Genomic DNA, 15562 nt, shown 5'->3' with positions numbered 1-15562 from the left:
TAAAGTGGTTTTCGTACATTTAAAAACTTCATTCATGAAGAAAATACTGGTCTTGCAAGGCATTCTGAGAAATCTGTCGTATCCCTCCGTTTGGAGTGTGCCTCGGAAAAATCTCCGTTTGGAGGGGTACATAGCCCTACCACTTCCCCCTACCCCTCCTTCATAATGGGAATTGGGACACCCCTACCCCTCCACGTGAACGCGCAAAACGGAGGGGTAGGGCCAAGGGGGAGGGCCAAGGGGTGAAATGGGATTCAGCCTTAGAGCGCACCAACCTCCTTTCAGAATACATATCAAGGGAAACAAAATCACGAAATCGATCATAATGCCTACAACAACATCACAGTCTTTACAGAGAGACGGTCCTCATTCTTGTCCCGGTTGGGGATGGATTAGTGGTGCACACACTGCCACACACACATCGTACTGCAACAACCACACCAACTTGTACAAACACCTATGGCACATTGTACTCACACACACAAACACACGCATAAACACAAACAGACACACACATTGAGTGAGGTGGTGGCTCCCTGCCCAGCCCTTCATTGGCACTGTGGGGGCTCCTGTGGTACAATGGCACTCCACACCAGACAGACTTCTTTCAAAACAGTCTGGGTCCAATGCAGGACAAGGCACAAGACCTACAACAGGCATGAACAAGAACAAGACAAAAGAACCCCTCCAAAAAAGTCTCGTGCAGGGGGCGGGGTGGAGGGTTCTGGCTTGCCTCTCCGGTGGCCCAGTCTGACTTCACTCCTCACTCCATTACATAGCTGTATAAATGTAATGTTAACTATTAGAACTGTTATTATTAGGTATATAATGATGATAATGACAATGTTATTCTTATCATATTGCATTATTATATTATTATTTTGCATATCGACCAGGCATCGGTGCAGAGGACACGGTCATCTACCTGTTCCATCGATCTCTTTCCCATCTGGAGCATACTCCACAGTGAGGGTGATGTTTTTTGACTTCTGCATCTACTACCCCACCAACAGACCACAGTATGAGGTGAATTCCAGTCCAATGTAGTAGTTTGCAGCACAGGGGACAGTGATCCACAGGGAACAGCGCTCTCCCCTTTCCTCTTCACCCTCTACACATCAGACTTCAGACACAACACCGACAGCTGCCCCATCCAGAAGTTCTCTGATGATACAGCCATTGTTGGACGTGCATCACAGAGGAATGAACTGGAGTACAGCGAGGTTGTAACCAACTTAGTCGACTGGTGTGGACTTAACCACCTGCACATAAACGCCAGCAAGACGAAGATCAAGATGAACATCCAGGGCTTGGACATTGACATCGTGGGGGATTACAAATACCTGGGTGTTCACCTCAACAACAAACTGGACTGAAGAAATAACACAGCTGCCCTGTACAGGAGACGCCAAAGTCGTCTGAACCCACCAAGAAGTCTGAGGTCCCTTGGGGTATTTAGGAGACTGTTAAAAACATTTTATGACTCTGTGGTGGCATCTGCAGTTTTCTATGCAGTGGTCTGCTGGGGCTGCAGAAGCTTTGAGAGGGACAGGAAAAGACTAAACCAACTGGTCAGGAGAGCTGGCTCTGTCCTGGACTGCCCTCTGGATGCTATCGAGGAGGTGGGTGAGAGGAGGATGTTAGCCAGGCTGACATTGATCAAGGACAACCCATCCCACTGCCTGAATGAGACAGCGAGGGGCTTAAGCAGCTCCTTCAGTAACAGACTGCTGCTTCCAGTTTGGAAGAAAGAACGCTACCACAGGTCCATTGCCATAACTCCTCAACCTTTTGTGCTGTCAACAAAATGGTTCCTGAGAGCAGAGAATGAGTGCTTTATGCTAATATGTGTGTGCATTACAGTTCTGCTTGGGGTCATGTGTTTTGTACGTCCAGACAAGATTAACTAAACGGATCATCATTTGCATTCGCAGCTCTCTTTACCGTAACTCCTAGACCGTTGGTGCTATCGGAAAAATACAAAGAGTTCCTGAAAGCAGAGAATGAGTACAACATTTTTGACAATACAGCCAAAATAGAGAAAAAAATCACGATGATCTTTATCATCACAACAACACTTGTTTTTTCTCTGCAAAACACGCCATACTCTTTACTCTACACAATAGCCTAAACACAGCTATCATTGCCTCTCAAACAAACATCCAAATAAGCACCCACACACACATTACCTACACATACTCTACTTACGGCAATGTACTCACTACTAACAGACTCAAATTGTCACATACATCATCTTAACTTCTTTATGTTATTGTCTATCCTTGTATTTCTCTCTTTCATTTCTCTTCATACTATTTGTCCATTTCACCAATTAAAAAAGGAAACTAGATTAGTGACATGCATGAATGTGAACCGTGACCAGTGAATAATTTCCAGTGAGAAACGTGCTTTCACAAAGGAGTACAGTGGACTGAAAGAAGCGTAGTAACCTCAAGTTCAGTATCATTAAAACCAATGAGCTTGTGATAGACTGCAATGCTTGAGATAGGGATGTTACTGCAAATAAACAAGTTCTAAAATGTGGATGCTGCACCACACAACTTCAACCCAACAGCATAAAAGATCCATACATTCACCAAAGTTTCAAGTTTCAATTCCCTGAAAGTGTTCTTGAGATATCGCTTTCACAGGAATTAGTTTTTAGAAACGATTACTTGTTTGAAAGAAATACAATATTTCATTTACAGAATCTTATGTTATGAATTAGGAATTCGTAACATTCAAAGGCATTTATGATCAAAGACCTGTGTTTTGAAATCAGTTTGTTTCCGCTCAGACCCACTCACCCTCTGCTATGTGTCTCTGCTACCATCATTACGGGAGTTACTGGTGCAGAAGTCACTGACACTGTGAATTCTATTATTAGTGCTACAGTGTTCATATTGTACAATAATGATGATTCTCACTCTGTGTATTTCATGATGTTGCAGTTTGAATAGTTGCTAACTGTGTTTATGGCACAGCTGTAATGTCGGTAAAGACTATTCAGAATCAGCCTGTTCGGAAATTAGTCGTATAAAGTGTTAGACTAACTGGCTAGCCTAGCTTGCTTGCCCTGTATTACTGTGAACACACAGTTATCATAGTTTCAGTGTGATATTAAAGTAGTTACTGCAACAGCTAATGTTAAGTATTCACACAATGACAACACAGAACATATGCTGTCCTGATTTTAGGTCCTAAAACGCTTTATTTCAGGAACTAGATAGTGAAGCTTATAATTATGCTTTAAGTTTGCAGTACGTTTTGCTATTCTGCAAGTAAACATGGACAAACGCCAAAGACCCCTATTTGGATACCCAAGAGCAACCCGAAAATTTTCCTTGTCATCTGTGTGGACTTGCCCTTGTAATAGCAATTAAAATTGTGAGACCAAGTGAAGTACCCATAATTTTCACAAACCCCTGAGACTTAGAGCATCACTGACACTCAACAGGACTATCTGTAACGGAACAAACACACACTGTATTCAAACTATTAGCAGAAACCCTGTTGAACTTTAACCTGCTATTGTTTGAGTCATCAGTGCCCTGTCTCCACCCTTTTGAGCTTTTTAAAACTCTTATCAACACTGAGTCAACACACCTGAGATTGTATGTATGTGTGTCTGAGTATATACCTGTCCTTTGGCGAATCCACAGAGAAGTCGTGAGCAATCATGGTTAATGCTGAGGGCAGAGACAGCTCCAAATTCTTCCCCAGTTGCCTTGGTGCCCAGACAGAGCCGCAGAGCCTGGTTGTTATCTGGAGAGGAAGATGAAGAGGACATTTAACTATTGAAACAGGGGTACAGACAGAAAAGGATGGTGAAATACTACTATTACTACTACTACTACTACTACTACTACTACTACTACTACTAATAATAATAATAATAATAATAATAATAATAATGATGATAAAAATAATAATAATTATAATACAACAATCTCAAAGTATTGCCAGGCCTCACATTAACATAATCAAACAGCACATGAATACCAAAATGAATGAAGAACTGAAAATGCAGTGGAAATTTCTAATTGCAAACCAAAACCAAATCAAGCAACAAAGCATGCACCAAGGAAGCTCAGCCAAGCCAAAATGGACATGAGAAGTGAAGTCTCAGAGTCAGTTTGAACATAAAATTAACAACATGAGTGACCCATCTGACAGGGGTGTTCATACCTTTTCCTTTCCATCCATCATTATGTCAGCGATATAAAGAAACATGGGTCAGCTCCACTGACACCTCAGTCAAGGCCCAAACCACATCAGAGTATAAACTTGAGACTCATTCATATTGTCTTTTTGGGGACCAGCAGCTCATTGAAAATTTTTGCATTTTCCTGTAGAAATTCTAAAAATGTAAAATAATAATACTAAAAAACTTCAAGAACAGTTTTTTGTTGGTCATAACTGACTTCGCCACACTCCTGCTAAAGCAGCTCAATAACATTCATCACGTTGAGCTGCAGTGACAGGACTGTTAAAAATAATAAGAGGTCTATTTTTTTTTTAACAATGTCTTTATTAATTTTCCTTTGCACAGACAACAGTATTCTTCTGCAATATATTACACTGTAAACATGTTTTACCTTAACAAACCATCAAATAACACCCCCCCCACACACACACAGACACACACACACACACCCCCATTTGTTCTCTCTTAATATCTCCTTTGTGTATTGAACAAAATCAATCAATACAAAGCATATGTCACAGTGGATACAAAATATAATTCACTGGTACCTCTTGAAAAGTAAATATCTACTATATAAGGCAAGAGAGACCTCATTGTATCAAATGCTTCGAAATAGGCCTCCATCGCCAATTAGGGTCTGTCGTTACACATTGTCCTACTTTGGATTTCTCTCTCTCTCCTTTTTTAATAAAGTCGCTAAATGGTTTCCAGATTTCTTCATACACCTCCAATTTATTTTTCAAAATGTATGTTATTCTCTCCAATGACATGCATTGTGCCATGTTCTCGATCCAAACACCAATTGTAGGTGAATCAGTTTTTTTCCAATTAAAAGCAATCACCCGTTTTGCCTGCAGTATAGCAAAGTTAATAAATGCATGTTCTTTAGTTCTCAGCTTGAGATCTGTTGGATGCAGGTGTAGCAGTATCATTTTGGAGTTTAGTGGAATGTTCACTGATAAAATTGTTGCAATTTTATCAATCACCTCCCTCCAGAACTTCCTGATTTTTTCGCATTCCCAGATACAGTGTATAAGTGTTCCCTGAGCTTCATTACATTTAAAACAAGTGTCGGGTATATTACTGTCGTATTTGTTCAATTTGACAGGGGTTGTATAGGTCCTCATCAACCACTTATATTGGATTAGTTTTAAGTTAGTGTTAGCTGTTTGTGTCTGAGCCTGCTTACAAATTGTAATCCAATCTTCATCGGAAATGTCTTCCTTTACGTCTGCCCTCCATTCAACAAGTTTAGGTATTGAGGTCTCACTGGACCCAGATGCAAGCCAGTTGTATATTAATGAGATTAGACCATTGCTATTACAATTTTTAGTAATAATTTCTTCCAAAGATGACAATGGAGGAATTGCCAATGACTGGTTCTACATACAGGATATGAAACTCCTCAATTGCAGATATTTAAAAAAGTGCTTATTAGGAATGTTGTGTATTAAAGATATTTCCTGAAAAGTCATTAGAACCTCTTCCTTATATAAGTCAGATATTTTTCTTAGTCCTTTTTTTTGCCCATATCTTGAAACAAGCATCCAGCCTGCCTGGTTTAAATAAAACATTGCCCCAAATTGGGCTAAACTGTGACAGGGAATTGGACATATTCATAAATTTCTTTACCTCGTACCATACATTAACCATATTAAGAACTATAGGGTGGGCGGTATTTGCTTGCAGGTATTTTAGCTCAGCTGAGTACAGGTATGAATGTAATGGTAACTGAGTAAAGCATGACTCTATATCCATCCATGAAGGGGTCTCTCCAGTAGAAAAATAGAACATTATAGTTCTCAACTGTGCTGCCAAATAATACCAGTAAAGATTCGGACATTTCAACCCCCCTGTGTCAAATGGAAGATATGATAAAGACAGGCGAACCCTGGGACACTTCTTCTTCCATATAAATTTCCTAATAAGTGATGTAATTTTTTCAAATGTTCCTTCAGGAGGTGCTAATGGGATATTTTGAAATAAATATAGGAACTTAGGTAATATACTCATTTTCAGTATGTTTATTCTCCCCATTAGAGAAATAGGCAAATGCATCCATCTTTCAACAGACTGAAATACTGAGTCCATTAATAGTTCATAATTTTTATATGCTATATTTTCTAATTGTGGTAATATTTTAATGCCCAAATAAGTAAAATTGGATGAAGGCTTAAAAGTAGATAGTTGTTGGCCAGGGCATTGCCCCTCATCCCCATTCAGCAACATTAATGATGATTTTGAGGCATTAATTTTATATCCTGAGATGCTACTGAACATGCCTATCAAATCTAACAATGCTGGTAAGGAGGTGTTCAGCTGTTTTAAAAACAAAATCACGTCATCCGCAAAAAGAGCAATTTTGTGGTTTCTATTACCAATTTGAATTCCCTGAATTTGTCTGTTAGCTCTTATTGCTATTGCCAATGGTTCAATAGCTAAAATAAACAGAAGAGGTGATAAAGGTGATCCTTGTGGGCAGCCTCTTGTAATATTAAAACGCTCTGATACCACCTCATTAGTTAGTACCTCCGCTACAGGGTTGAGGTGTAATAGTTTACTCCAATTACAAAAATTGTCCCCGAATCCAAATCGAGTGATAATGTCAAAAAGATAGGGCCACTCGACCCTATCGAAAGCCTTCTCTGCATCAAGCGAGAGAAGGGCTGTATCGATTTCTCCCTTTTGGTTGTGTAAAATATTGAGAACACGTCTTACATTATGAAACCCTTGTCTTCCCTTTATGAACCCATTTTGATCATCCCTGACAATACTTGAAAGTACGCTTTCCAGCCTCCTTGCCAAGATTTTGCTGTGGATTTTAGTGTCTGTATTTATTAGGCTTATAGGACGCATATTTTCACATTTATTATTGATTTTTCCTGGTTTTGGAAGCAGGATAATCAGAGCCTCTCTCATTGAATTAGATGTAGGATTCCAAATACATTTCATACAGAGGAGTTAACAATTTATCTTTGAAATGTTATATATAAATCTATAGGAAGGCCATCTGGCCCTGCTGTTTTCCCAGCCTTCAAGGTACCTATAGCCTCTGATATCTCAGGTAAACTTAGTTGTTTATTCAAATTTTTCTTACTCTCCTCAGAGATTTTAGGAATATTAAGTTTATCTAGGAAATTAGTCTGGGTATTAACATCAACATTATACTCAGACCTATAGAGGTTTTCATAGAATTTTTTGAATGCTGTATTAATTTCTAAGGGTTCGACTATAACATTCCCATTTGCGTCCTCTATGTTAGTTATTGTTCTCTCTATTTGCTGTTGCTTGATGCGCCATGCCAGGAGCCCACCAGGTTTTTCTCCTTGATCGTAATAATTTTGTTTGAGCCTCATTAAATTTGCAGCAGCTTTGTCAGATGTTAATTTGTTGAATTGGGTTCTAAGAAGCAGTAATTGTTTAGAGACTTGTTCAGTTTGTCCTTCCTGAAACCCCTTTTCCTCAAGCACTTTAATTTTGGATTCCAAATTCCTAAATTTTTCCTGCGTTTCCCTACTTCGCCTGCTTGTATAGCTTATGATTTGGCCTCTAATAAATGCCTTGAAGGCTTCCCACCTAATCGTGGCAGAAGTCTGGGATGTGTTAATCTCAAAATAAGTATCAATTTGCTCACCTAAGAATTGTAGAAACTTTGAATCCTGCATCCATTTTGGTTGAAATCTCCACTTGGGTGACTGATGTATCAACTTTGATTCCACATAGATCACAGACACAGCTGCATGGTCTGAAATGACTATGCTGTTGTAATGGCAACCTCTAATGTTCGAGAGGAGTTCTGCTGATACCAAAAAATAATCTATTCTAGAGTAACTTTTGTGTGTACTAGAATAACAAGAGAATTCTTTCTTTGATGGGATCAGGTGTCTCCATATATCAATTAAGTTCAATTCTTTTATAAAATAATGCAAGGCTTTCCTAGATCTTGTATGAGTGCTATCCACAGCTAAAGATCTATCTTTTCTTGGATCCAACACACAATTAAAATCCCCAGCAATAATATATTTACCTGGCAACGCTGTAATTCTCAAAAATAAATCATTGAAGAAATTAACATCATCGTTAGGTCCATATATATTGATTAAATTGACTTGTGTAGAGAGAAGGCGACCTTGTATGATTAAAAATCTGCCATTAGGATCATCAATTACCCCCTCAATTTGTAGTGGAATAGACTTGTGTATTAATGTCATTACACCTCTAGAATTAGTAGAATAGGAAGCTGATAGGACCCGCCCTGGCCACCTATGTTTTATCTTAGCTGTCTCATTAGCCAGCAGGTGCGTTTCCTGTAAAAATACTATCTTGGCTTTGAGCTGGTTTATCCTATTCATAACCTGCTTTATTTTTATAACTTTATGTAGGCCTCTACAGTTCCATGAGACACATTCAATTAAGATATCTACCATTAATTGTAACTTTTATGTTTCTGACATTGTAGAATATAACGGAAAGGTATTAAGGATAATAAAGTAAATGGGTACCATCATATACTAAGAGAGAGACTTCTCAACCCAAACCTGAACAAGCCCAATTAAAACACATGGGCCATCCCCAACCCTTCTTAAACAACTTCCATCTACTACTAGGAACAGGTCCACACCATAATGAGGAACCATTCTTCTATCCTCTCCTTTAATCTCCTGCTCATGTTGCTTAATGATTTACATATAATCCACAACCTTTCCTTTGATAAACTTTCTCTCTCAGTGCTAACCTTTAACAAGTAGCATAAAGAGCTAATTTTGTAGCACACCTCATACTTATATTGTAGCACGATTCAAACTGTATATGAATATATGTGATAAAAAAAAAAAAACTTAATGTGATGTCTCAAATTAAGATAGCCTTTAACAAGTAACTTAAATTTTCATTCTGTAACATTACTCAAAAGCAAACTATCAGAAACCTAGGCTTTATGAGGATATAGCCTTTTGTCAATGTCTGTGATATTCATTTTATAGCGTGACACATTAAGTGTATTGAACAAAAAAGTGAAAAAAAAAAAAAATTCAAGATGAGAAAAACAAATTATTTTAGCCTTTAAAAATTGTTATATGATTTAAACATAACATGTACCAAAATAAAGTCTATAATGAAACATTGGTCACATCCAAGTCCCTTCAGTCAGCATGGTGCTAAGACCACACAGAATATGACCTACCATGTCATATTTTAAGCGCTGGAATAGTTTTCACTAGACTCCAGATGCCGGATCTCCCAGCTCTCCGATGTATTTGTCCACCTGCGCCGGTTTGTCAAAAACAGTTGTGCGCTCTCCATTGGTCAGCAGCAGCCTGGTGGGGAAGATGATTTGATGGTTAAAGAGTCCTCTGTCCCGCAGCTTTTTCCTCACAGCGTCGTATTGTCTTTGTTGTTTGTAAACATCTGCTGACAAATCTGGGAGGAACCTTACTTTGTTGTTTTTGTACATCACTTCTTTCTTCGCTCTTGCGGCTCGCAGGATGCTCTCTCTGTCCTTGTAGTTCAGGCATTTCACAATAAAAGCTCTCGGGGCAGAATCCGGCCTTTGGCTCGCTAACCGATGGGCCCTCTCTAGAACAGGAGGCGGCATGTTCAAATTGTCCGTGACCCAATTTTCCATGTAAGAGCAGGGGTCAGAGCCTTCCTCGTTCTCAGGTATGCCCAGTATACGTACGTTATTGTGCCGGCTCCTGCACTCCAAGTCGTCTACCTTGGTGGCGAGAAGTTTTGCCTTTTTTTCAAGTGTTTCTACAGTTCCTTGTAGCGTGCTAATCACATCTTCAGCTGTAGAAATGCGCTGTTCTGCCTCAGCAATCCGACCGCTGCATTCTTTAATGTCGGATTGGACGTTTTTAATCGCTGAAAGTACACCCTCCATTTCGGTGTGGAAATCATGTCTGAATGACTGTATAGCCTTCATGATGTCCATAGTGGAGGGATTTGCCATGTCTTCAGGATTATCCGTGCTACCTGTCTCCTCAGCGTTTCCGTCCTCATCCTCTGGATCCACCATGTTTTCTTCATTATCGTTAACAGTTGCGCCTGCTGTCTTGTGTTTTTCATTTGTTCCCTTTTTTTTGGCATATTAATTCGTACTATGACTTTGTTTTCAAGTTAAGATACTTTTAGCGTCGTTTGAGATGGTTTTAAGATTGTTAGTCCAATAAGAGGTCTATTTACAGTACAACCATTGATATTATGTGAGAATTTTCATGCAAAGAGTTAAGAAGTCAACAGTCTAGAAGTTAAGAAGTAAAACATCTCTGACAATGGATTTGCAAGCAAAATAAAACACTGAGCAATTGATAAATGCTTTACTTTTATACAATCTTTGAACTAGGACTGAAAATCAAATACTTTTGGATATCTGAATCTTACTGAACCTTAGCTGGTTCCTTCAGCTGAGACACAGAAATGCATGGAGATGTGGCCACCCTAACTGACAATATTTCAAATTCACAAATTTCACAAATACAACAAATTCTTTTGATTATGTATCCAACTAAGAGATAGTGCATACAGATATATAAGACCACTTCTCTGTATTTTAACTTCAACAACTGATGCTATGCAAAGAATGTCTAAAAGATAAAGCAAGTTGTTGAGAGTCTAGTGAAATGAATACAGAACATTTCAAGTCCATGACTGAGGATGTTCCATGGGAAACTAACACTGAACAGAATGCTGAATTAGCATACCAATCATTTTCACAAATATTCAACTTTACATTCGACAAATGCTTTCCTTTAGAGTATGAGAGTATGAGTGCAAGTAAGGCCAAGATGTTGGTAAACTGCGGGTTCTCCTCTTAATTATTAAAACCATCTACCAAGCAAAAAATCTCTAAAAAAAAGAAGATTTCTGTTAAATCCAACTCCCCACAATTCCACAATTCTGATACATATGAAAACTACACACACACACACACACACACACACACACACACACACACACACACACACACACACATATATATATCCCTTCTTTTTTTTTCAGACAAGTTTCAAGAGGCAGTATCATAAAATCAATGTGGAACATTATCAATCAATTAATGAGAAAAAGGCTCTGTATAGCATATCATGGTGAAATCAAGGCCAAGCTTTTAAAATTAAATTAGTGAGCCACTAAATCATGCCCTCTCAGTCTTTTCAAAAAATGGGATTGTCCTAAGAGACCTAAAAGTCACCAAGGTACCATTATTTCACAAAGGGCCAATTTCTATTTTACCTTGCTTATACAGAGTTGGGAAAGCTAGTCTATGCAAGAGTGTTAAAACACCTGAATGATAATAATCTGTATAAACGCCAATAAGGATTTTGACAAAATCACTAAATCTACATGGCTCTCTTACAACTTAAATGGCATGCAAAATGTCTAAGGACCCTTGGCCAAACTTGTTACTGTGAATAGCTGTTTTTCGAAAAAGCATCAAGTTAAAAATTACACATTTGTTTAATACAACTACTAAGACCAATTACTTTTTAATTTCCGTCTTTTACAGTTTCAAAATAACAAAAACGGAACTGGTCCAGAAGCAAAATTTTGCCCGCCCTGCATGGTCCGTACTTACTAACACCCCTTTGGCAAGTATCACAGCTTGTAAATACTTTTTGTAACTAGCTGAGAGTCTTACAGTTCTTGTTTGGGTGATTTTTCACCCATCGACAGATTTTTTTTTGGAAATGAGGGGGTCCTTCAATCTGACAAGTTTCCTTTCCTTTCATGAAACCAAGCCCCTCATTGACAAAATCCCATACACATGCATTCTGTGACACATCTAAGCGTGTGTATGATGCTGTTGCCTACCTTCAGATGAAAGACAAACTTGACCACATCCATGGCCAGGTCTCATATAGACCCTAAATATCAGCTATCTTTCCCTTGCCCTAAGCAATGTGCAGTCCTATCTAAAGCGCAACTGGCTAACCTTGTCAATTCTGAACTCACCATTTCACTCCAGCCTCTTGACAGATTCCTCAACAGTCATGATTAATATGTGACTCCTTAGACAATCTTGATTGTCATTCAGCAGACAGCAAGTGTACACTGAATGAAATACATACGAGTACATACATATATATATACTTTTTCAATATTTCCAACCCTGAGCCTGTTGCAATTGAAATTTCATATATATGTATATTAGTGCTGTCAATTAATTGAAATATTTAATTGCGATTAATCTCATTAGTGTCATAGTTAACTTGCGGTTAATCACAAATTAATCGCACATTTCTATCTATTCTAAATGTCCCATTAATTAATTTACTACTTCTATCAACATGGAAAAGTGGATAAGCCTGCTTTGTGCAAATGTTTTTTTATTGAAAACAACAACGTGTAGTGTTATATTTCACACTAACATTCTTACTTTGAGCAGTCATTCACATTTGAAGTAAAATCTCACAAAATTTAACACTGTCAATGAACAAAATGACAAAAAAAATAAATATTTGGTTACAAAAAAGTCCCTTCAACAACCCTGCCGAAAGCTATCCACTGTCGCCTGGTTTTGACCAGCAGGCGGCAGAGAATTCACATTCGCCGTGTGTTTGGCCATCTAGTGGTATTTCAGACTGGATGTGCTACGGTGATAATTCAGCTCACACCGACAATACACACAGATAACTTTGGTCTTGTCAGTCAACCCATCTGACAACTTTTTGAAACTAAACTTTCCATTCAGAATCTTGTTTGCATCCATTTCGGCGTTTCGCACTTGGCATCCACACAAACTGGTAACCTACTTTTTTACAGCTAGCGAGCAGGCAAGACCAAATACGTGCGTGGGGTGTGCCTATTGTTTTATTTTCCGTTTACAATCGGATCCTGTAGTTTTTCTAACGTTACTAGCAGTGGTCACAGCTTATGAAAAATACAAGTTCACTAGGTCACAAAGAGCGTTAATCTCGCAATAAAATAATAAAAATGACACTGTTAAAATTGATTTGCTTTAACACGTTAATAATGTGATATTTTTGACAGCACTAATATATATGCATAATATATATGACAGCACTAATATATATGTGTGTGTGTGTGTTAGTATGTATGTTAAAATAACAGCAGATGTGTACGGGTGTACCCACCCGTTGACAGGCCCCCCCGCAACCCCGAAAGGGATAAGCGGCATAGAAAATGGATGGATGGATATTTTAAAGTGCATGTGTGAAGTGGTCCAAAAATGTTCATTTAGAGTTCAGCAGTCTGTCAGTGATGGCCTGGGGGGGAAAAGCTGTTACACAACATGTCCCAGTCAGTGCCCTCAAAACAGTCCTGTAGTGCCTCTATGGCCTCCTCACACCCTGACCTGCCTCACTGATGGTTTTTCTCTGATCAGCAGGGGCTTGTATACAGGAATTAGTATAGCGTATGCAGGAATTAGCATAACGGACAAATGGTCTGAAGAGCCAAGGTGGGGGCAGGTGGCTGCTCTGAATGCATATTTGATGTTTGTGTAGGCCTTGTCTAGTGTGTTCACTCCCCTGGTTGCACAATCTACATGCTGGTGGAAAAGTGGGAGAACTGTCTTCATATTGGCCTGGTTAAAATCTCCAGCAGCAATGAAGAAGCCCTCAGTGTGAGTGGATGTCAACTCAATGATAGTCCGGTAGAGAACACACATAGCCTCCTTTGTGTTAGCGGGGGGGGGGGGGGGCACATACACAGCAGTGATGTAGAATGGTCTACAGCAGGTATGTCAAACTTATTGCCGCGAGCCGCATCATGCCCGCAAATGGGTTTAATCTGGCCTGTCGATTTGATTTTCCAAAGTATAAAAATTAGCTGCAATTCTTCAATGAAAGAAACTGCTGTTCTAAATGTGTCCACTGGATGTCTACAAGGCAGGGAGTAACTCAACCCTCTTGAATAGTTTCAGTCTGTATGGTGTGGTGAGTTAGCTCAGGATTAAGATGTGGAAATGACAAATGAGGTATGTGATACCTAGAAGAGTTGTTTGTATTTTGTTTAATCCCAGATAGGCTGTGACTTACAGTTGTATGCCTTGTAGATACACTGAGACAAAGTCTAAGTTCTTGAAATTGTACCAATTTTGTCCTCAGAATTTTTAACTAAGTTGAAGTGTTTTGTCAAGAGGATTATTTGTGATGTGTACATTTTCAGAATCTGCTTGTACTGTTTTGGACCAAACTAAAACAAAGAAAAGAATCTGAAGTTGTTTTTATTTTTAAGTTATTATGCCATGGTTTTACCAGTCCACTCGGGAATAGATTTTCCTCCATGTGGCCCCTGAGCTAAAATGAGTTTGACACCCCTGGTCTACAGAGTACAGTCAAAAGCTCAATGTTCGGTAAGCAATTGCTTGAGACATGCTTAGCATTATTACAGCAGTTGATGTAGATACACAAACCACCCCCCAGAATTACTGCTGCTCCTATTGGCATGGAATGTAGCTAGGCCCTCGATGCTAACAGCTTTGTCCAGAATTGATGAGTTTATCCATGTCTCTGTCAGCATTATTGCGCAGCAGTTCCTCATCTCTGGTTTTGAGATTAGTTCCAACTGCAGATGATGTATTTTGTTCTCCATGGAGCGAATGTTGGAGAGGAAGATGGATGGAAGCAGCGTTTTGTAGGGATTAGCTTTTATTTTAGCTGTTAGCCCTCCTCGGCAGTCACGCTTATGCCTCCATTCACAACCCTTCTGCTTGGATCTCTGTTGGCCTGTGCTGCTAGGCGAGTCCGCTGCAGGCCCCTGGGTCTTGCTGGTGTAGCACTCTGAAGCTATGTAAGCACTCCAGAGTGGTTGTGTTTACAACGCCCAAGTCACTGGATGATTGTAAATCCAACAAGAGCTGGCATCATACACTGTCTTACTCAGATTACTGACTGATTTTGGCATCCTAGGCAGCATATTTTGGTTGCAACTGTCATAATAGACTCATTAGCATTATGGTGAGAAAGTGCTCCACCCTGGCCTCAGCCAGAGCATTTAGCTATCAAGCTCCTCTCCTGTGGAACCATCTTCCAGTCTTTGTCTGGGAGGCAGACACTGTCTCTACATTTAAGAGTAGGCTTAAAACTTTCCTTTTTGACAAATCTTGGCTCAGGCTCGCCCCAGACCAGCCCTTAGTCACACTGCTACAGGATTAGCTTGTCGCCAAATATACACCGACCTTCTCTGTTCTTCTCTCCCTCTCAATGTGCATGCTTTCATGTCCTACCACAGCATGTTCTTAATTTAGCTTCTTCTCCAGAGTCTCTGTGCTTTTTATATCTTGCAGGTTCCCATGAATAGTAGCTGAATCTGGATTGTGGATTACAGCTACATCTCCTGCCATGGCCCTGCCTGACACCCACTGCAACTGCTACTACTACTATTACATCCACT

At 39.4% G+C, this 15562-nt stretch overlaps 1 protein-coding gene across 1 annotated transcript in view; it reads right to left on the bottom strand.

Annotated features, from left to right (window-relative positions):
• The window catches only part of vps8 (VPS8 subunit of CORVET complex), a 171908-nt gene that overhangs the window by 106549 nt on the left and 49797 nt on the right, over positions 1-15562 (bottom strand). Inside the window, exon 7 of the mRNA XM_070977476.1 lies at positions 3641-3765. Coding sequence (XP_070833577.1) covers positions 3641-3765 — 125 coding nt within the window. The remainder of the gene's footprint in view (positions 1-3640; positions 3766-15562) is intronic.

Source organism: Chaetodon trifascialis, chromosome 13 (assembly GCF_039877785.1).
Source record: "Chaetodon trifascialis isolate fChaTrf1 chromosome 13, fChaTrf1.hap1, whole genome shotgun sequence".
NCBI classification, from domain to species: Eukaryota; Metazoa; Chordata; class Actinopteri; order Chaetodontiformes; family Chaetodontidae; genus Chaetodon; species Chaetodon trifascialis.
This window is presented reverse-complemented; position numbering and strand designations above follow the sequence as displayed.